Source organism: Xenopus laevis, chromosome 5S (genome assembly GCF_017654675.1).
Source record: "Xenopus laevis strain J_2021 chromosome 5S, Xenopus_laevis_v10.1, whole genome shotgun sequence".
NCBI lineage: Eukaryota > Metazoa > Chordata > Amphibia > Anura > Pipidae > Xenopus > Xenopus laevis.
The window spans coordinates 3703650-3727154 of NC_054380.1; the positions used below are offsets into that span (position 1 = coordinate 3703650).

The window sequence follows — 23505 nt, forward strand, 5'->3', positions numbered from 1 at the left end:
AAATATCCACTAAAAAATAGCAGTATATAATTGGGCGCAAGTGGTATGAAATGTGAACAAAAACAAGCTGGCAAATGAAGAATTGAAACCATGTCCATCATTTGCATGTAAGGGAGTGTTTTTTCCAATGGGACTGGTGGGCCACAAAGCAGGTAAGGCAACTAGTAATGGGTGAATTTCTTCTGTCGCTTCGCTGAAAAATCGATGAATTTTCTGTGAAATTCGCATAATCGCTAAAAATTTGTGAAACTTAGAAATTTCCTTTGCGTCAATTTTGAACCTCACTCCAATTTTGACGCTGGTGTTAAAGTCCAAAAAATTTTTTACGTTTCACGCGAGTTTCGCTAATTTATTTGCCACCACTGAAACATGGAAATTTGCCACAAATTTATGCCAAACTAATTTATTTGCCCATCACTAAAGGCAACCATCATAGATGCACCAAGCCTGCTGGGGCACCAGAAGACAAAGTGAATTCTCCAAGGTGATAAAATATTGCCATACTTATTGCTTAACATCCCTTTTCAGAGGTGGATTATTATTGGAATGTCAGCTGTGACCTATACAAACTATATTAAAATATAAATATTAGGAATGACTTGGATGAGACTATGGGATTACACACCACTATGTTTCAGAAGAGCGCAGCAAATATTTTCCAGTCAAGGCATGCCTACAGTTTTTTTTATAATAAAAAATATGCATTAAAACAATATAACACTTTTATTTTATCTAACATCTGTTTTTTTCCCTGCTCCAATGTGGAAATTTACCTTTAATGTACAAAATGTGCCACAGCAGCAAAATACTTGAGAGAGTAGCTGACTTGTAGAATAACATCCCAGTTATTGTTGTGCGTGAGCTTATGGTTTGTTTATGATCCATTTATGATCACAGGATGGAGCCAGAGAACCTCTCCATTGCTTTTTTGTTTTTTGTTTCCCTAATGGAATGCAAACGCCTGCTCTTTCTCTTCCATTTCATAAATGAGTCTTCCTATAGAGCTGTAAAGGAGGCATATTATCTGTTTTTGTTGATACTGTAGCCATAAAAAAACAAAATGCTTGTTTTGATTGAAATTATGACAGTTTCCACTTCAATTACAACACTTTCCAGGTTGCTTGAGATGTTTTACTGCAATTGCGTTTGCGCAGTCTTATGCCTGTTTATTTTTTACATAATAAAGTTACTTTTATTCACATTCCTTTTGTTTCTGCAGTGAGGAGTTTTGCTTGTTTTTCTCTTACTATTACATTGTTTTGAACAAAGATGAGCAAACCCCCTTTCATAAAGCTAAAAATGTCTGAAACCTACCTCCATCCTAGTATTAATACTGGGACATGTACAATTATTTGCAAACAAGATAAACTTTTTTGCTGAAATGTCACTTTTTGGTTCAGACAGTAAAGATAAATTATAATGTAAAAAAATTCAAAGTTGCACACAGAGTGCAAACTGGATGTTTGATTGGGGCCTTACAGGGTGTCCATGTATCCAAGAAGGCCAGACAACAAGACATTTAGGGGCAGATTTATCAAGGGTCGAAACTTCGAAATTCAAATAAAAAAAGACCAACCGAAATTTATTAAAAAAAAAATGCAAACTTTTTTTTTGGGTGAATAGCCCACTTTTGTTCGAATTCATATCGAAGTAATAGTGTATTCGATCAAATTCGAAAAAACTGTGATTTTTCCACCAATTGACTCCAAATAGATTCTAGGAGGTCCCCTATAGGCTAAAACAGAAATTCGGCAGGTTTTAGATGGCGAATGGTCGAAGTCAAATTTTTAAAGAGACAGTGCATGATACATTTCAATTTTTTTTTCAAATTCTAATTAAATTTGGACTATTCCCTAGTCAAAGTACACAAAAATAGCTCAAAATTCTAATTTTTTTAATTCAATTTTTCACTTGATACATCTGCCCAATAATCATCTACAGTTATTTTTGAGCCCTTGATTTGACATAAATCCTAAAAATGAATATGGCTAGAAATTCTATTTTGAACTTGAATCAGCCTAAAGGTTCAGCATTTCTGTAGTAGTAATGATCCAGGCCTCCAAAGTTTCACAGGTGTTTCCCATCTTGAATTTTAAGGGGCAGATTTATGAAGGGTCGAATTTTGAGTACATGGGTGTCCTATTTTGAACTTGAAATTCGACAAAAGTTCAACCAACTGCAATTAATTTGCATTTTTCAAACTCGGCTGAATGGGATGGACCCGCAAACTTGAATCAAATCCGACTCAAATTCAAGTTTTTTCTACAAATAAAACTAGATTTTCAGAAAGGCTGCAAACAGCTCCAAACAGCAATTTGACAGGTTGAAGGAGGTGAATAGTCAACTTTGAATTCTTAAAGGGCCAGTACATGATAAATTTCAAAAAATCTAATTCAAAGTTTTTTAAAAACTCAGATCTAATTTTAACTGTTCCCTAGTCGAATTTAAAAAAAAAACCTTGAACATTCTAATTTCAAAATTTGAAATTTCACTTCAACCCTTGAAAAATCTGCCCCATAAGAGTGTCAGTGACATGCACATGCTCAGTGTGCTTTGAGCAGCTGTTAAGAAGCAAAGCTTAGAGGCTGTCGCAAATCATCAAGCAGAAATAAACGCCTGTCATATAAACGGATTCTAAAGGGCTAATTATTACGTTCTGATGCTAATTGTGATGGTTTCTAAATTGTCGTAGCAATAATTTGAATTATTTACTGCAGCCTAAAATTGTGACTTTTATATGATATATATTCAGTATGTTGTGAGTGGGTCCCTATGCTCAGTAAGTGACAGCAGCACAGAGCAGTGCAGTGAATTAGCAGAAAAGAAGATGGGGAGCTACTGGGGCATCTTTGGAGAAACAGATCTTCCCTGCTAAAGGGCTGTGGTTAGTGATGGACAAATTTCTCCCGAAAAATTCTAGAAACACGAATATCGACACCCGTGTCGATTTTGGTGCTCGCGTCAATCTTGATGCCAGCGTTTAAGTCAATGGGTGGCCGAATAGTTTTGACGGCAAATTTTCGTGGGAGTTTCGCAAATGTATTCACCGGCAGCAAAACGCGGAAAGCACCAGGTGAAATTATTCGCCCATCACTAGCTGTGGTTGCTGTGGTTGTACAACATTTCTGCCCTACTTCTTTAGTTAAGTTTACGTTCACTTTTAGGAAGATCTGAATTTGTATTAGAGAGGGTACAGAGAAGGGCAACTAAGCTGGTAAAGAGAAAATCTTAGCTATGAGGAAAGACTGGCCAAATTGGGGGTGTTCACACTGGAGAAGAGGCGCTTAAGGGGAGATATGATAACTATGTATAAATATATAAGGGGATCATATAATAATCTCTCTAATGATTTATTTGCTCTTTCCAGCTGACACAAGGTCACCCATTCCGATTAGAAGAAAAGAGGTTCCACCTAAATATTGGGAAGGGGTTTGTTACAGTGAGAGCTGTGAAGATGTGGAATTGTCTCCCTGAATCAGTGGTACAGGCTGATACCACCAGTAGCTCCTCCCAGCAGACAGGAGGGAGCCAATGAGATTAGAGGAGGGAAAGGGGTGTTACAGGGAGAGCTGGGAAGTGAATCAGTGGTACAGGCTGATACATTAGATAGGTACAAGGAAGGGTCGGATGCTTTATTCACCAGTAGCTCCTCCCAGCAGACAGGAGGGAGCCAATGAGATTAGAGGAGGGAAAGGGGTGTTACAGGGAGAGCTGGGAAGTGAATCAGGGGTACAGACTGATACATTAGATAGGTACAAGGAAGGGTTGGATGCTTTATTCACCAGTAGCTCCTCCCAGCAGACAGGAGGGAGCCAATGAGATTAGAGGAGGGAAAGGGGTGTTACAGGGAGAGCTGGGAAGTGAATCAGTGGTACAGACTGATACATTAGATAGGTATAAGGAAGGGTCGGATGCTTTATTCACCAGTAGCTCCTCCCAGCAGACAGAAGGGAGCCAATGAGATTAGAGGAGGCAAAGGGGTGTTACAGGGAGAGCTGGGAAGTGAATCAGGGGTACAGACTGATACATTAGATAGGTACAAGGAAGGGTTGGATGCTTTATTCACCAGTAGCTCCTCCCAGCAGACAGGAGGGAGCCAATGAGATTAGAGGAGGGAAAGGGGTGTTACAGGGAGAGCTGGGAAGTGAATCAGTGGTACAGACTGATACATTAGATAGGTATAAGAAGGGGTTGGATGGTGTTTAGCAAGTGAGGGAATACAGGGATATGGGAGATAGCTCATAGTACAAGTTAATCCAGGGACTGGTCCCATTGCCATTTTGAAGTCGGGAAGGAATTTTTCCCCCTCTGAGGCAAATTGGAGAGACTTCAGATGGGGGTTTTTTTTTGCCTTCCTCTGGATCAACTGGCAGTTAGGCAAGTTAAAAAAATGTAATGGTTGAACTTGATGGACGTGTTTCATTTTTCAACCTAACTTACTATCTTACTATAAATTAAATCTTAAAGTATTGTGTATAATGTACTTGTCCTCAATTTTTAAATTTTAAGGATTAAATAGGTGTTCACTCCCTGGACATTATACAGAGTTTATTGCTATAATCTGATGGGGACACAGTTTATCCCTTTAGTCTAGGCTATATGTTATTAGCAAAAGTTTGACAATTTGTCGATTTTGGTTATATGGGAAACCCAAGAAATGGGAGGTACTGATTTAAGGGATCTCTGTGCACAAACAAGGCACCAAGAAATTGCAAAATCAAGTTTTTTAAAAAATTTATTTCGTAATGCTAAGAAATCATGAATTTTTCAGAATTTATTAAACCCAGAGGATGGAAAAGTCTGAATAGAAAATCTGGCATCTCAGACCTGTTGAGGTTGCATATACAGTAAGTTAATGGGAGAAGTCCCAATGATTTTTTGATGTTTGCTGGGTCTTGTGCAATACCCCATCGTTTCTGGAGTTTTCGGGCAAAAAAAGCATAAGAAATCTGAATTTTTGGATGAACAATCAGAAAAAATCTTGAAAAGCAATTTTTTTTTCGGGAAAACGTAATAATAAATAAGCGTAAGAAAACCCGAGTGGATTTGATCAGAGTTTGTAGCAGAAAATGTTGAGATCAAATCTGACTTTGATAAATAACCCCCTAGATGGCATCTTGGTCACATTATTTTATAAAAGATAACAACATCTTGTTTTCATGCGTTTGTGTGAATCACGTAAACACCAATATATAAAATGTTACCTTTTGGAAAAAATTCATTTAATTTTCTCTTGTAGATTTTAAAGTCAACTTCCAGAAAGACACAGAAAATGACCCGGTCGATCTGCAATCACAAAGAATATATAGATATTAAGGAATGCAAGCAGGGCTTTATGTGCCAGCCATTACAATATTTTCATTTACATTCTACAGTATATTACTTAAATGGAAGGAACCAATGGTATTAGCAGTACTTATTGTATGTGAAATACACTATCTATATCATATCATTTTACATTTATTTATATACATTTCTCTAGGCTGTGTCGCAATTATTATACATAATTATGTATACAATAACAATCAAAGCTAGCATCAAACGACGGCATATACTGTAGTTCTTCCCAGCCAAAAACGCAACGAATACAGAAGAAACGCATGAATAAATAATGAAAATACGGTAAACAGTTTTAGAGCTTTTTTGTTAATTTATGCAGTATTGTTTTTACATTCCCTCCAGTGTTTTCTATATTTAAAAAGCACAAAATAAACTATGAGAATTCATTTAGAGAAAAGCTTAGCTTTATGCAACAATGTAGTCTTGTGCGAAGGCAAATAGTACCTTATTTATCAAATGACAAATGTTAATATTGCTGTTCTTTTTCTTTTTATATATAGTTTAGGAAAGTAGAGTATATCTTGTTCCTGTTCAGCATTTTATTAATTAAATGTAGCCTTAATACCAATATCTCATTTATTCTATGTATTAGGGGTGTGGAGTTCTACATTTATACATAAGATTAATATTCTCTAAGTGGTATCCGTTTGCATCTGTTTCCCACGGTGTGTTATCCAGCAGGTCATTTCTCTCCTGTGGGTTATAAGAATGGTGGAAGGAAACAGAAAAAGAAATGTAACCAACAACAAAGAGCATTAGAGATGTAAAGATAAAGTTCTTGCAATAGCTGTAAATGTCAAAAGAAATCCAACCAAAGTGATGAGGAGATAACATAGATAAAGTAATTTATAGAGCATATTAACTCTAGTCTATGGAAGGACGTCAGAAAAGAGGTCCAAGGCAAAGGGGCAATGGTCAACGATGGAAAACAAGAGTCATAGTTGATATAAAAAGCTTGTATGGTGTTACCAAATACAGCCAAGCAATAAAGAGAAATAAAGTAAACTGTTATTATATCCTGGAATACTACAAAATCAGCAGAAAAGTGATGTGCGGGCTGGCCCAAAACCTGCAGGAACCATTGGTCAGAAGGGGCAGGTCCAACTTTCACACAAAGTTTGTGACCTTCCTGTGTCAGCTTCTTCCGGTAGATGGGCAAATTCACTAAGATTCGTAGTTGCTCCAGGCGTAACTTCGCCACACTTCGACGCACTTCGCCAGGCATAATTTCGATAGCGCTCCGCAAATTCACTAAAATCCGAAGTTGCGCTCAGGGGTAGCGTAAGGTTGCGAAGTTGCGCTAGCGTTGATTTGCTAAGCTAAGTTACGCTAGCGATGGTTAATTTGCATACAGCGCCAAATTCAAATTTCAATGGAGGAATATGTAGCAGCACTACAAATGCCTGGGAAACCTTCAAAACATCAAATAAAATGTTTATTTTGCCCTACACATGTGCCCACTGTATAGTTAAGGTGCCATGATTTAGGAAATGTAGGGGGGGAAGGAGGGGAGCCCCAAAAAAATTTTCAATCTTTTTCAGCCTATCACCCATAATATAGAAAAAACGCCAGCGTTTTTTGGGACTTAGAAAAAATGTGAACTTTTTTTGAAGCAATCCCTATCTACTCTATTGCGCTTCGCCTGGTCTGAGGTGGCGAAGGAAGTCTAGCGTAAAAGGTAGCGTTCAGTACACTGCGCGCGTTAGTGAATTTGCGTAGTTACGTCCATTGCGCAAATTCGCCAGGCGTAAGGGTGCGAAGTAACACTAGTGAATGTACGCCAGCGTTCGTTAGTGAATTTGCGAAGTAACGAAAATGACCAACGCTAGCGTATTGACGCTAGCGTTAGGCGCTTCGGCGCTAGCGAATTGACGATAGCGTTAGGCGCTTTGGCGCTTAGTGAATTTGCCCCAGAGACTATATATATTTGTGTTCCTGCCCTGCCCCTTTTCATGATGTCAAATTTGGGTGGGAAGGGGAAAAACAATTTACATCCTTGTTTTGTGAACAAAGGTCACCTATTTGCATATGCAAATCATGATTCAGCTCAGCCGGGCAGAAGGATTCGGTCAAATCCGAATAATGCTAAAAAAGGCCGAATCCTGGCTGAATTCCGAAGCGAATCCTGGATTTGGTGCATCCCTACTGAGAGGGACAATTGGTGGGCAAGTTCGGGTGCAGATTGGGAGTGGGCAGGTAAAGGTCAACTTTTTTGTTGACCAGCACATCACTAAACCAGATGTGTTTTTGTTGGCACCCATAAATATTATAAAGGACCATATTTAATACAAGGTATTCATACATACAATGTTTCCTTTTAAACAAGTGACCAGTAATAAATGTTACATGCTGATTGGCTGCTCTACATGATTAGACGCGTAGCAAACTTTGCACCTTTTATTATGTAACCCCAAATGTTATCATTGAACTGTATTAGACCCCCCCCCCCCTTGAGACAATAAATGGAGTGCAGGTTCTTAAACTGTGGGGGAACTTGAAAATCAAAATCCATCCTTCTGAAATGACAACAGACTCTTATAACATGTTTTACTTATCATTTAAATTGTTATTAATTAAGAATGTGCACAAGTTTCAGTTGTAATGAAAGTATAGATTTAAATGGTATGTTAATCACAGCATGAGACCACCCTGTTAACCTTGTTAAAGAGGTATAAATATTGACTATTTTTACACCTGTTTTGCACCTTTTCAAAGGGGCAGTATATACAGTACATTGTTAAACATGAATTCAACGAAAAGGGCCTGTGCTAAACATAGTTTTCAATCAGTAGTCCATTAGGCAGGAGGATTATCTCTACACCGGAAGTCTAATTTCCGATCTGTTTAGCTCAAGAATTAACACAAATCATAGATTTTTCTTGAGTAAACAGCCCCAATAATGATACTTTAATGTCAAATTAGTCAAAAAGTTACAAAACCATATTGTTTACTTTATTTTCATCCACAATGCCATCAATAATACCACTTCTATTTCCCACCATGCTTGAACATAATTATGGCACCTGTAGTATTTTGTGAGTCTCTGAAATTCTTTTGAGGCATTATACAACCCAAGAGGTAATAGAATTTTTATTCTAACAATTGGGGGCCGATTCACTAAGGGTCGATTATCGAGGGTTAATTAACCCTTGATATTCGACTGGGAATTAAAATCCTTCAACTTTGAATATCGAAGTCGAAGGATTTTAGCGCAGATAGTTCGATCGAACGATCGAAGGATTATTACTTCGATCGAACAATTAAATCCTTCGAATCGAACGATTAAATCGTTCGAATCGAACGATTCGAAGGATTTTAATCCAACAATCGAAGGAATATCCTTCGATCAAAAAAACTTAGGAAAGCCTATGGGGACCTTCCCCATAGACTAACATTGAGTTCGGTAGATTTTAGATGGCGAACTAAGGGGTCGAAGTTTTTTCTTAAAGAGACAGTACTTCGACTATCGAATAGTCTAACAATTTTTAGTTCGAATCCTTTGATCAGAAGTCAAAGTCGTAGTCGAAGGTCGAAGTAGCCCATTCGATGATCGAAGTAGCCCAAAAAACACTTCGAAATCCGAAGTTTTTTTACTTCGAATCCTTCACTCGAAGTTAGTGAATCGGCCCCTAAAAGAATGTTTTTAAGACATAAACACAACTCACAAAAATTATGAAATCCATAATTGCGCTTGGAGCAAAACTGAAGGACTGCTTTATGCAAAGGTGAATTCAAGTTCAAATTCAAGATTATTCATTGAGATTTATAACTCACAACATAACCAGAAGGAATTAAGAAAATCCTGCAGAATCTGAAAAGCTGTTATTTCCTGGCAGATATTTGGACGTCTCTCATTCACAGTAAGGATGTTTTCTCTGAAACCCTGTCAATAAGCCATGGCAATGACTTACAAGGAGTTTATAACTTTTATGTAACCAGCTCCACTTTAGTTAAATCCACATTAAGGGGCCGATTCACAAAGGGTCGAATATCGAGGGTTAATGAACCCTCGATATTCGACTGGGAATTAAAATCCTTCGACTTCGAATATCGAAGTTGAAGGATTTTAGCGCAAATAGTGCGATCGAACGATCTAAGGATTATTCCTTCGATCGAACGATAAAATCCTTTTAATCGAACGATTCCTTTGATCAAAAAAACTTAGGAAAGCCTATGGAGACCTTCCCCATAGGCTAACATTGAGTTCGGTAGATTTTAGATGGCGAACTAGGGGGTCGAAGTTTTTTCTTAAAGAGACAATACTTCGACTATCGAATGGTCGAATAGTCGAACGATTTTTAGTTTGAATCCTTCGATTCGAAGTCGTAGTCGAAGGTCGTAGTAGCCCATTCGATGGTCGAAGTAGCCAAAAAAACACTTTGAAATTAGAAGTTTTTTTACTTCGAATCCTTCACTCGAAGTTAGTGAATCGGCCCCTAAATTAACCACCCTATGCAAATTGACCCAAGCGCAAGATCACTAGTGAATTTTCATTAGGCAAACAGGCAACGAACGCTAGCGCGAAATGCTCGCACTGCCGAAGTAACGATAGCGAAAAGTCGCCAGCGTTCAGCACCCAGTCGTTCAGCACCCAGGATGAAACTCAGCATATTAGTGAATTGGTGTAGTCGTAGCGCATTTGCGCCTGGCAGAGTGGCGCGAGCTGTGCAAAGCTGACGCTGGCGAAAGTTCGCCTGTTAGTGAATCTACCCCATAGTGCTTCGGAATTTGTGTCTGTGGCTGCTGATTATATATGAACCCTTCCACTGAACTAAAGTTACCTCCGCGTTGTCATTTTATTTAAACAATATTTAAATGGTCTCTTGTGGCTTTGACATGTTATGACTAAGAAAGCCATCAGCAAAACGGCTAAAATTGTTTCTGAAAACATTTGCTTTGCTAATATACCCATCAAAACAAGGAATTCATTTTTTTCCCATCAGACACACAAATTTGATAGTGTCTCTCCAATCAATCTTCCTCATTATTAAGCCCCACTCCCGCGAAGATGGATGCACATTGATGCGTTTGAAATATCCGAAAATGACCTCCATTTTTCACAGTTACTAGTTCTGTGACAGCTGACATAGGCGAGATAATCCTATAATCAGCAAAAAAAATAAGGACACGCAAAAATGCATATATTGTGATTGATTTGATTCTATCGCTTGATAATAAATTGCAAATGGGAAGAATATTTTATTCGCGCAAATGTCAAAATGAGTCTCCTGTTAGATCAAGAGATTAACAAAACACTTTCGACTTTTTCCTTTAACCTCCCTCTCCCTTTCTTTTTAAAGCAGCGGATCAATGAGAGCTGCAAAAATCTGCAGAATAAAAGGATCTGGGTAAATGTTGTCTTTTTAGCCCCGTGTCCCTTTATTGATTTCAAAATGTTCTTTGTAGGTTTTTATTTGTTTTGAACTTTGCGGTTACATTTCTTTATGTTTTTTTGCTTAAACTACAAACTGAACAGAAGATCCTCAGATAAACTTGCGCCTTGTTAAAATGCCATGAGCTTCAAATCTGGGGGGTATTAAGATATATAATTAATCTGCCTTTAATGACTAAACCCTAGCGCTGCTCTGTCTGCCGCTCCTCCCATACAGCTGCCGAAATGAGAGGGTGCTTCCACCATTGCAATCTATGTTACTGCTGAATTTAAATGGGGTGTAAACCAGCCGGCAGGTACAAGGCACTAGAAATTGCTTTAGCATTAAGGGCAGGACTACAAGGGCGATTTCGCCGCCGATCCGGCGTCACATCAGATGCGATGGAAACAAGGTAATGGCAGTGTCGCAATTGTTGATGCGACGCGCCACGACTGTCGGATGCAGACACAGCGTGCAGCGTCTGCATCCAACAGTCGTGTCGCATCAACAATGCGACACAATGCGACAATTGATTTACCTAACTTGTTTCCGTCGCATCCGATGTGACGCCTGGGATTTTGTGCAGCGCGTCAGATCGTGGCGAAATCGGTCGTGTAGTATTGCCTTAAGGGCAAATTTACTAAAGGGCGAAGTGACTAACGCTGGGGAACATTCGCCAGCGTAACATCATTTCGGTACTTCGCCGATTTACTAACGGGTGTGCAGGGGTAACTTCGCTAGCGAAAGAGACTGAAGCTGGCGCTCATTCGCACTCAATCGCCAGACGAAGTTGCTTTCTGGCGAATGGACGTAACTGCGCAAATTCACTAAGATGCGGATTTTGCTGAACGTTACCTCTTGCGCCAGACTTGCCTTCGCCATCTCAGACAGGTGAAGTGCAATAGAGTAGATAGGAGTTCCTCAAAATTTAGTTGAACATTTTTTTTTTTAGTTGGCATCTTTTCATTTTTTCAGGGTGATAGGCTGCAAAAGAGCTTAGAAAGGTTTTGGGGTAACCCGCTCCCCCCTACATTTCCTAACATATGGAACATAAACTATACAGTGGGCTCATGTGTAGGGCAATATACCAACTTTATATTATTATATTAAGCTTCCCCAGGCTTGTGTAATGTAATGTATTTTTTGCAACATATACGTCCATTGTACTTTAACTTCCCGCCGTATGCAAATTAGCCAACGCTAGTGCAACTTCGCTCTGCTTGTTGAATTAACGCTTGCGCAACTTCACCAGCATTCAGCGCCCTGTACACAACTTCGCATGTTAGTGAATTAGTGTTGTCTGAGAGAATTTTCACCTGGCGAAGTGTTGCACTAACTGCGAAGCTGCAAATTTGCAAATTTTCGGCACTTAGTAAATTTCCCCCTAATTCCTTTATGGTATGGGATCACTTTTCTGGAAACCCATTATCCAGAAATCTTCAAATGACACTAAGCTCATCTCCCAAATAACCATTTATATTTGTTTTAATGATTTCCCTTTTGTCTGTTATAATAAAACAGCCCCTTGTATTTGCTTCATGAATCCATATTGGTGGCAAAACAATCCTGATGATTTTTAGCAAATTACAGAAACATCCCTTATTCAGAAAACCTCAGCTCCTGAACATTCAAGATAATACATCCTATACCTGTTCTAGGCTTGCTCGATCTTTCATGGTGTACAAAAGTCAGGAGTTATGACACAGGTAGAAAAATTCAACCACTTAAATTCATTTTTGTTGACGCAAGACATAACAAGGATTCTCCTCATTAGAGCTAACGTGTAAGATTTGCCTCGAACTTGCACCTGGCGAATTTATTCGCCCATCACCATCTGTGTATCCTGTGCTTGAATGGCTGCCCCCATGGCTACACAGCAGCTTGTTTATATAAACTATAGTAGTACTTATCTGTTATCTACTGTGTATCCTGTGCTTGAATGGCTGCCCCCATGGCTACACAGCAGCTTGTTTATATAAACTATAGTAGTACTTATCTGTTATCTACTGTGTATCCTGTGCTTGAATGGCTGCCCCCATGGCTACACAGCAGCTTGTTTATATAAACTATAGTAGTACTTATCTGTTATCTACTGTGTATCCTGTGCTTGAATGGCTGCCCCCATGGCTACACAGCAGCTTGTTTATATAAACTATAGTAGTACTTATCTGTTATTTACTGTGTATCCTGTGCTTGAATGACTGCCCCCATGGCTACACAGCAGCTTGTTTATATAAACTATAGTAGTACATATCTGTTATCTACTGTGTATCCTGTGCTTGAATGGCTGCCCCCATGGCTACACAGCAGCTTGTTTATATAAACTATAGTAGTACTTATCTGTTATCTACTGTGTATCCTGTGCTTGAATGGCTGCCCCCATGGCTACACAGCAGCTTGTTTATATAAACTATAGTAGTACTTATCTGTTATCTACTGTGTATCCTGTGCTTGAATGGCTGCCCCCATGGCTACACAGCAGCTTGTTTATATAAACTATAGTAGTACTTATCTGTTATCTACTGTGTATCCTGTGCTTGAATGGCTGCCCCCATGGCTACACAGCAGCTTGTTTATATAAACTATAGTAGTACTTATCTGTTATCTACTGTGTATCCTGTGCTTGAATAGCTGCCCCCATGGCTACACAGCAACTGATTTATATAAACTATAGTAGTACTTATCTGTTATCTACTGTGTATCCTGTGCTTGAATGGCTGCCCCCATGGCTACACAGCAACTGATTTATATAAACTATAGTAGAGTTTATGAAGTAAACACACCAGTTATACCACAGCAGGTCAACACTACATTATAGTTTTCATTACTTTAAAAGACCTTTTTTGTGTTACTGTTGGTTTAATGGTGGCCAGAAGGAAGTTGGTCAAGTCAGGACTATGGAATTTGATGTCTAGTTTGAGAAGATGGTCCAAGTGTGTAAAAATATGTGTTGTGGGTCCAAGTCTTGGTCACAAGTCTAGGTTACAGTAGGTCTGGGATTTAAAAATTGGACCCAGGCAGGACTCTTCTCTTAACTACTACAGTCAGCTTCACCAAGGCCCAGCCAGAAAGAGAACTAGAAGAAGAAGAAGATATAGGAACAAGCCTCAGTAGAACACCAACCTGTGTATTGCTAGGGACAATATGGCGTTTTTTATGTAAACACTGCAAAACACATGCAAAGCCCGGCATATGTAAGTAATAAGGCCACGTTTAGCTAGACGTCACAAATTAATTCCTAGTTGAATATACACATACCGCAGTCAATTACACACGGCTGCTAAAAATTTGTTGAATATTGTTAAAAACTCGCCACGTCCCTTTGTAGTCCTCCCCCATTTCATAAGAAACATCTGCAGAGGTGGTGCTTAACTTAATAAACGCTCTTTAATGTGTCAAGGAAATTAAAGAATGGAATAAAAAAAGAAAGTCCCTGCTGCCCTTTATTGTAATGAATGTGCACGAAGGAAAAAGCGCTTTATTTCCAGAAACAAAACGGCCAGTTGTTTGATGTTGCATGCATTAACATTCATATAAAATCCAGAACTACTTATATCTACAGCGCCGTGTTCCCTTTATGTCCTGCATTGAGAACTATTCAAGAACATGTCCGTTCAATACAGAAAAAGACTTGGGTGGTTCAGACCAGATTATCATGTCGGTTTGGTTTTATCAAAGAGAAATTCTATTCATTAGTGATGGGCGAATAAATTCGCCAGACGCAAATTTGCACGTTTTAGCATCAAAAACGTTGGATGTCAACAAGCCAGACTTTAACATCGGCGTCAAAATTGCTGCAGGCGTCAAAATTGATGCAGGGATTAAAATTTGAGTTTCGCTAATTTTTTGCTGGGAGAAATTCGCCCATCACTACATCCATTACTGACAACATTTGAAGACACCAAGCAATCTATAATTTTTATTTACCGTATATACTCGAGTATAAGCCGAGTTTTTCAGCCCCCAAAATATGCTGAAAAACGCTACCTCGGCTTATACTCGGGTCAAGCGCAAAAAACGGTCGCCGACGTCTAAGAATAGTTGCCGGCGTCTAAGAACAGTCGCCGGCGTCCAATAATAGTCGCCGGCGTCCAAGAATAGTCTCCAAGAATATTCGACGTCTAAGAATAGTTTCCGGCGTCCAAGAATGGTCGCCGGCATCCAAAAACGAGACGCCGGCACCTCCGATGGGAGCAGAAACCCTCAATTTTTTGATTGAAACTTACCAGAAGCTGCTGCATTTCTCACCCTCGGCTTATACTCGAGTCAATAAGCTTTCCCAGTTTTTGGAGGTAAAATTAGGTACCTCAGCTTATACTCGGGACGGCTTATACTCGAGTATATACGGTAACTTTTAAAACAAGCACAAATATGCTGAAAGCCCAGTATCCCTATCCAGAATCACCTATGAGAACATATTGTAATAAACACCTGGTACCCTGCCAGCCCTTTCTCCATGAAATGATGGATGTTCTGGCTTTGGGTTTATACATGTCTACAGCATAACTATGGGGAATGCAGTCTAAAAGAAAATAAATGGCATGTACAGAATTAGCAGCCTTTATTATTATAAATCAGTCAAGTTTTAAACCATCTGCTGATGATGTTTAGGTCATTTTGGCAGCTGTGCTAATAGGCCATACTTACAAAGTTTTATATCATATGTGCTTTGTATAAGATAAAGCTTATTCATTTACAAATGGTAGGGCAGGGTATAAAGTACAAAAAAAAAAAACCCAAGTCACCATGATTTTAAAAATTTGCACCCTGTCCTCACCATGAGCACCCACACAGGTCATTTCACTCCCACACATATTGCCATATTCAGAAGGGTTGCTTTAGGGGTGGCATGGGAAAACACCAAAACATTTGTGATATCCACCATATTGGCCGGCAAACCAATCAATTATTTGTTTTGTTATTATGGCTACTCATGTGTATGTCCTAATTCTAACGATTAGATCTTTTGATCATTAGATCATCTTCAGGATCTGTTTTTTTTTTTTCGATCACATCAGAGTTTGATCAACTAAATTGCTCATTATTAGTGATGTACGAAACTACCGAAATTTCCCCAAAATACATCGGAGAAAGGGAAGGTAAAGTTACGTTGTGGTTAAGGCATTTTAATTGTGCAATAGTACTGTATATACTTTATAGCAGAGGTCCCCAACCTTTTTTACTCTTGAGTCACATTTATATTTAAAAAGACTTGGAGAGCAACATTAGCATGAAAAAGTCAGAAAAAGGGCTGTGATTGGCTGTTTCGTATCCTCTATATGGACTGCTAGCCTACAGGAGGCTATGTTGGCAGTACATCTGGTTTTTATGCAACCAAAACTTGCCTTCTAGCCAAGAATTCAAAAATAAGCATCGGTTTTAAGGCCACTGGGAGCAACATCCAAGGGGTCGGTGAGTAACTTGTTGCTCGCGAGTTACTGGTTGGGGATCACTGCTTTATATTATCCTTTATAGTATATGCCCTATTGTGTTAGAGAAGCTCCTTTCCACTACGCTCTCAACCGTTCTTCATATAATCAAAAGGCTCCAATATCAATTTCTTCCAAACTCGATGACCGGATAAGCTCTTTATATAGACAAGAGAAGGACTAGAGGACCTCCCATTGGTTGATATGGCACAGGGCACATAATAACAATAGTTTTTTCTAAAAAACAAAAGTTCTGTAAGGCTATAGATGCATTGTTATTGCTACTTGTTATTACTCGCATTGCTCATAAGACCCTCCCCTAATTATATCCCAATCTCTTTTTCAAATCAATGCATGGTTGATAGGGTAATTTAGGGGCAAATTCACTAAACGAAGAAGCACCTAACGCTAGCGTGAATTCACCAGCATATCGCATTTTCGTTAATTCGCCAATTCACTAACGGACGCTGTCGTAAATTTGCTAGTGTTACTTCGCACCCTTACGCCTGGCGAATTTGCGCAATAGTTAAAAAAAACACAAATAAAAAAAAAATGAAAACCAATTACAATCTGTCTTAGAATATCAATTTCTACATCCTACTAAACATTAACTCAAAGGTGAGCAATCCCTCTAAATATATAAATATATAAAATGTGTACGTCTCTTAGTCTAAGAAATACAACTTACTCTGTGTTTGTACCAATAAACAAGTCTGCTTGTAGTGCAGGTGGTTATTGCATGAGGAGATATAATCAGATATAATAAGTTGTCTATCAGACTGAGTATATCAACCCTATGGTATATACTCAGAGATTTAATCCAAAAGCCTGTTGCTAAACAGGACACTTATGTAAAGAGCTTCCTCTCAGAGGCTTTAGCCTAAAATGAATTGTAATCGATGGCAATAGAATGACATCTCTCCCAAAATAGCCAACAGATGTTCCCAGTGTTTCCAGTGTGTCGTTGCCTATTCACTCGTAATCCTACTAAATCCGTCTTTCAGACCTAATTTTGCTTTTACAGCTGGAATGCAAATGCCTCAGGTATGAATTTCAGCTTTTATTGATATTTTATTTCTGTCAGCAGCTCAGTGTTCAATGTTCAATGACAGCGGACATGGTTTTTTTCCTTTTAATGAAAGAAAGGCAAATATTTGCATATTCCTGGGCAATGCAAAGTGCACATTAAATATATGTACTCACTGGTTTCCATTTACCAAGAATACATTAAATTAGAAAAAAAAACATAGTTGCATAGCATTATGCTGGTAAACCAATACTCTTAAAAGCCTGGTATTATTAATTCTAAGGCAATAGGAATATGGCGTTCTTTACTCAGTATTAGCTTTTTAAAAGATTAGGGGGCCAATTTACTTAGTTCGAGTGAAGGAATAGAGGAAAAATAGTTCGACCATCGAATGGGCTACTTCGACCTTTGACTACGACCTTCGACTTCAAATCGAACGGTTCGAACTAAAAATCATTCGACCATTCGATAATCGAAGTACTGTCTCTTCAAAAAATTCTTCGACCCCCTAGTTCGCCACCTAAAACCTACCGAGGCCAATGTTAGCCTATGGGGAAGGTCCCTATAGGCTTCCTAACATTTTTCTGATTCAAGGAATATCCTTTGATCGATGGATTAAAATCCTTCGAATCGTTTGATTCAAAGGATTTAATCGTTCAATCGAACAATTATTCCTTCAATCGTTCGATCGTAGGAATTGCGGTAAATCCTTAGACTTCGAAGGATTTTACTTAGACGGGTTAATTAACCCTCGATATTCGACCCTAGGTAAATGTACCCCTAGATGTAGGGGTTATTTACTAAACTCCGAATGCAAAAATCACGAGAAATGTGTGATTTTGTTTTCTAAAATCGTACTTTTAAAACAATCACAATTTTTCAGAATTTATTAAAACCTGAGGATGAGAAAAGTCAGAATCTGAAAATCTGGCATCTCAGACCTGTCAAGATTGCATATAAGTCAATGGGAGAAGTCCCAATGCTGGGTTTTCGGCAATACACCAAGATTTTTTCCTGCAAACAACATTTTTGGGAAAGCGTATTAATAAATAAGCCCCAAAAACCCGTGCGGATTTGGTCAGAGTTTTGTTCAGAAAATATTGAGATAAATTTGGACTGATAAATAACCCCCGTAGTAATGGGCGAATTTCTCCCGAAACAATTTCTGATTTTGACTATTTTTCGTGAAAATGTCAGATTTTCACAATTTTTTCATGATAATGTCCAATTTACCCGAGGTAAGGTAAAGGTGCAGCACTCAGGGAGGGGACTTGGTTTTGGTCGGTGGAGCTTACTGGGTTTTTGTCCTGCTGGAACAGTCTGACCCAGAACTGTTTATATTAAACAACAGTTACCTCTTCAATTTACCCCTTAAATTATTAACAAGGCAGTATACTTGAGTAGTGATGGGTGAATTTCTCCCATTTCACTTCACCAAAAATAGGCGAATCTCGTGTGAAAATTTGCGAAACGGCGAAAATTAACTAAACTCTAATTTTGATGCCTGCATCAATTTGCGTCAACTTAGACATTGGCGTTAAAGTCAATGGGCGTCCGAATAGTGTTGCCACGGGACAGTTTTGTCGCAAGCGACTTTTCCGATGTGCAAAACATTTTTTTGATGCAACTAATTTTCGAGAATTTATTTGCGGCCGCCAAAACGTGGAAATTCGCCACAGATTCATGCCTGGCGAATTCATTCGCCCATCACTATACTTGAGTGCAGTGAATAGTGCAGAACATACTTTTGATTCACAGCACATGCTCTAGGCTGCTGTCAGTTAGGGGCAGATTTATCAAGAGTCAAATTTCGAAGTAATGGGGGTTTTTTTTAACTTTTGACCATTTGAAATTTATCCAAAAAAAAGTCTTCTTTTGAGGGAATAGGTCAATTTTCGATCGAATTCGAATTGAAGTAACATCATATTCGATCGAGTTCGATTAAAAGTTTTTCAAAAAAGTCAAAGTCCACCAATTGACTCCAAATAGGTTCTAGGAGGTCTCCCATAGGCAATTCAACAGGTTTTAGATGTTGAAGTTGAAGTCGAATTTTTAAAGAGACAGTACGTGCTAAATTTCAAAATTTAAATTTTCACATTTTTTTCTAATTCAAATCAAATTTTGACTATAGTCGAAGTACAAAATAATCAGATCAAAATTTGAATTTTTTAAATTCGAATTTTCACTTTGACCTTTGATAAATCTGCCCCTAAGTGTCAGGACTAGAACTCCAGGACCAACTCACAATACTACATATAAACATGGCATTTCTAGCCATATTCATTTTCACGATTTATTATCAGCACTGTTGCATCTCCAGTTAAGATCTAATCTCAGGTTCTGATAATGTTTTGCAGATTTATGATCTGCTCATGAATCTCTGGCTCCATAAGATGTTTTGTAGCAACATAAAATCCTCATACAGGTGGGAAGAGATTAGGTTGTGTGAGAGAGGTGGGATAACAGTGTAAATATGCACTGGTTTATACACCAAAATCATAACAATTATTTTATATTTGATGACAACTTGTTTTGACATGGAAACGTGATCTTAAACTAGAAGGCAAACTTTGGATTCATAGCTGCCACCTGAATCCTTCTTTTAGAGGACAATGAGATTCTTGCTGACATGCGATTATTTTTCCCTGAAAAAAATACGGGAACAGGAATATTTTCTTAAATAAAATAGAATTAGAAAAAAAAGTTACATAAGTTTTGATTTTTTTCTGTATCCGAGCTGCTTTCCCCCCCCCCTCCGATGTCTGCACCTTCAAAGTGTCTGTAGTTTTTACCAAGTGGGAATGATGCTTAAAAAATATTGTCTGGATCCTTAATCCTTGCAATTTGCATTAGGAATTAAGGATTAGGAGGGCAGACCATTCCCCCTGATTTGCAACGCAGCCGGAACTTGCTATGTGCCCCCAACCCACCTGCAATGGGTTACCCAACCCGAGGCAGGTCTCTACTACAAAGCACTTGAAAAAGTATGGGTACCACTTTGGTGCCAAAAGGAGCCTATTTATGAAGCCTCAAGTTTTTCTGGTTAAAATCAGAGTTTTCAGAGGAAAAAAAACTCAAATTTTTCTATATTTATTATGCTCCGAAGTTGCTAAAAATCTGAATCTGAAAATACTCCAGCTAAAACCTGTTGAAGTCATGTAAAAGTCAGTGGCCAAGTTTTTCCTTTTAACAATTGTAGGATGCTTTTTGCCATGATTCTCGATAGTTTTGGGATGTTTGACGCAGGTTTTTCGTTCAATAATCAGGCAGCAATTCAAAAAATTAGCACGATTCAATTATCGCACCATTTTCCCGCATGTACAATGGACGCTCCGATTTTTTTAAGCCCGATTGTAGTTGGGCGTTTATTCAAGTTGGTTTTAATTAAAGAGAAAAATACAAGTTTTAGTAAACATGCCCCTAAAAGTGCAAACTAAAAAGTACTTTACCTAAATTTTGGATTATGAAGATCAACTTGTATTTTACTTACTTTGTACTTGCCTATATATAAGCAAATAGACTATACAGAAACAGATAAAACTTGCATTTACCACTTATGATATAAACATTTTAAGCAGCTATAAATCAAAACTTAAATAACAAGCAGATCCATAAATGTTGGCAGAATCTAAACAAATATTACATTCCTTTGATCACAATCATTACACTAGATAGATGCATTAAGAGCAGCTGTCGACTTCACTGCAACTGTATGTTATTTATTAGGACACAAAGTACATGTTAATCCCAAAACTGATGCACTTTTGATCCTAAATACTTGAATGCAAGCAATAAAATAGAAGAGGTATTGGTTTGGTTTAGAAAGACTTTTGCCAGGGGTCATTGTGACAAACTGGCTGCCTGTACTTAAGGGCAGATTTATCAAGGGTCGAATTTAGAGGTGATGGGAGTTTTTTAAACTCCCGCCACCTCAAAATTCAAATAAATGCAACAAAGACCACCGAAATGTATTAAAAACTTCACATTTTTTAACTTCGGGCGAATAGGTTGTATTCGATCAAATTCGAATCAAAGTATTTCTTCAAATACACTTTGATTTTTCAAAGTCCACCAAATGACTCCAAATAGGTTCTAGGAAGTCACCCATAGGCTAAAACAGCAATTCGGCAGGTTTTAGATGGCAAATAGTCAAAGTCGAATTTTTAAAGAGACAGTACATCATAAATTTCGATATTCGAATGCCCAATGTCCTGTCCCACCCTGCTTTTCCCATAAACTCATAGGTATACAGTTCATCAGCATTTTACTATCACAAATTCATCTTTTCCCTTCTTTGGGATCCTCACCTTACAGAGCAGCTCCTGCACTCTGGAACATTCAGGCTTCCCCCTTTTAAGGGCACATTTACTAAAGGGCAGATTTTTGCCTCGGAAGGCTTTGTTAACATAATTGGACTTACGTCAATCTAAATATGGCGGGTATATATAGGTATTATAGTGAATTGTCCTCTATACCTTGTAGTAAATTGGTGATGTCTCAGCAAATTGTCTTTTTGCTAATTTTCTCTAGCGCCGACCACTTTGCCCTTTAGTAAATCTGCCCCTATGCCAGGGACACAAATTAAGTAACGCCTGGCCTGGCTCACCTCCTGGCAGCACTACAACTCCCTCCAGCACAAGGAGGTTGCTCATTGGGCCTGACACCCTCCTCCAAAACAAGGAGGGATCCATTGACCTCACACCCTCCTGCCAAACAAGGAGGGCTCCAGGAACACTGAGGTGTAGCCCCACACCTCTTTTATTTGCTGCTCACCTGCAGCCCAATCAGACAGCTACCTCTAACTGGGCAACTGCAAAACCCTCAATGGAGCATGAAATGCAGGGTCCACCCTGCTCTCCTCCATTCACTCCAGAGATCCATTTAGCTGGCTATTCCCGATCCTGTACACAAACTGTAAGACACGCCGGGAGATCCCCTGGCATTCTTCCCTCCTGGCACGTCTCTTCCTGGGTGAGGAGGCGCAGACGCGTACTAGTGCTGGCATCATGCGCATCAGCTATGCGGAAATGGCGCCGGTTCGCTGGCGTTTGATGCTGAGCAACGTGATGCTCGTGTTTTTACACTGAGTGTCTTGATGTCATCATTCAGTTTGGAATTTGAATTATGGCACCAAATTCCCCTTAAAAAGGCATTTCTCCATTTTGACGGTGCCCAAGCTGCCTTCTGTTTACAGATCCTGCCGAAGTGTTACTACTGTTTAGAATATCCTGGTTTTTTGACTTCTGCCTGTTTTTTGACTCCGATTCTTGTTGCCTGCCTCAACCCTTTTATGGTATGTTACACAAACACAGCCATGCTGGCTAGTTAAGGTGTGAATTTCTCCAGTTTCACTTCGCCGAAATGGTGAAAAATTAGCGAAACTCCGACGCCGGCATTAAAGTCCATGGGTGTCCGAACAGTGTTGACGCACGACTGTTTTGATGTGAGCAACTTTTCTGACAACCGTCCAAAACGGCGGTGAAATTCGGAAATTTGATGCCAATTCGTGCCTGGCGAATTTATTCACCCGTCACTAATGAATGCTGGCTGCAAAAAGAAACATTTTCCCTGGAGTTAATGGTTGTAGCGTCAGTGAAATACTGGTGAAAAACACACATAATCACAATCTTTTCCAACTCATCTCTTATACAGGTTATGATTTATTTCATTGTATGAGTCAAAGACAACTTTTCAAAAACCCCAACGAAAAAAGGCAAAATGTAAACAAGTTTTCTCTTATTCGTATGTTAGCGCAGCCTTCATTTTACAATTGTTTTAAAGTGTTTCTAAACTGAAGCTTTATCAAGACTTTCTGTTCCCTAAAACCCATTACTGGTTCTGATTACAATCGTGTCCAATAAAACAAATTGATATAAATATGGAAGAGTGTCATCTAAATAAAATGGATTTTATTCCTCCTAAACATAACACGTATTGTTACCATTTCAAATGACTTTGACTGAACGTGGGCTGAGTGTGACAGATTTATGAGTTCAAAGATTTCTACAGTTATAATTAGGATGTGCCAAATCTATTTAAAAATTAGCATAAAGAAGAATTCATACAAGTGGAGGGAATATTCTGTCTTTTTTGGTCTAAAGTTTGCTACTTGTCTAGTAACCCATAGCAACCAATCAGCAGGTAACATTTACTGGTCATCTGTTAGAATTGGGGATACACCAAATCCAGGAATTCAAGCACAGGATACACAGTAGATAACAGATAAGTACTACTATAGTTTATATAAACAAGCTGCTGTGTAGCCATGAGGGCAGCCATTCAAGCACAGGATACACAGTAGATAACAGATAAGTACTACAATAGTTTATATAAACAA

At 38.7% G+C, this 23505-nt stretch overlaps 1 protein-coding gene across 1 annotated transcript in view; it reads right to left on the reverse strand.

Moving 5' to 3' along the window:
* LOC108717374 (ADP-ribose glycohydrolase MACROD2) overlaps positions 1 to 23505 on the reverse strand; it is a 1335613-nt gene that overhangs the window by 89910 nt on the left and 1222198 nt on the right. The window contains exon 9 of the mRNA XM_041564180.1: positions 5205 to 5286. Coding sequence (XP_041420114.1) covers positions 5205 to 5286 — 82 coding nt within the window. The remainder of the gene's footprint in view (positions 1 to 5204; positions 5287 to 23505) is intronic.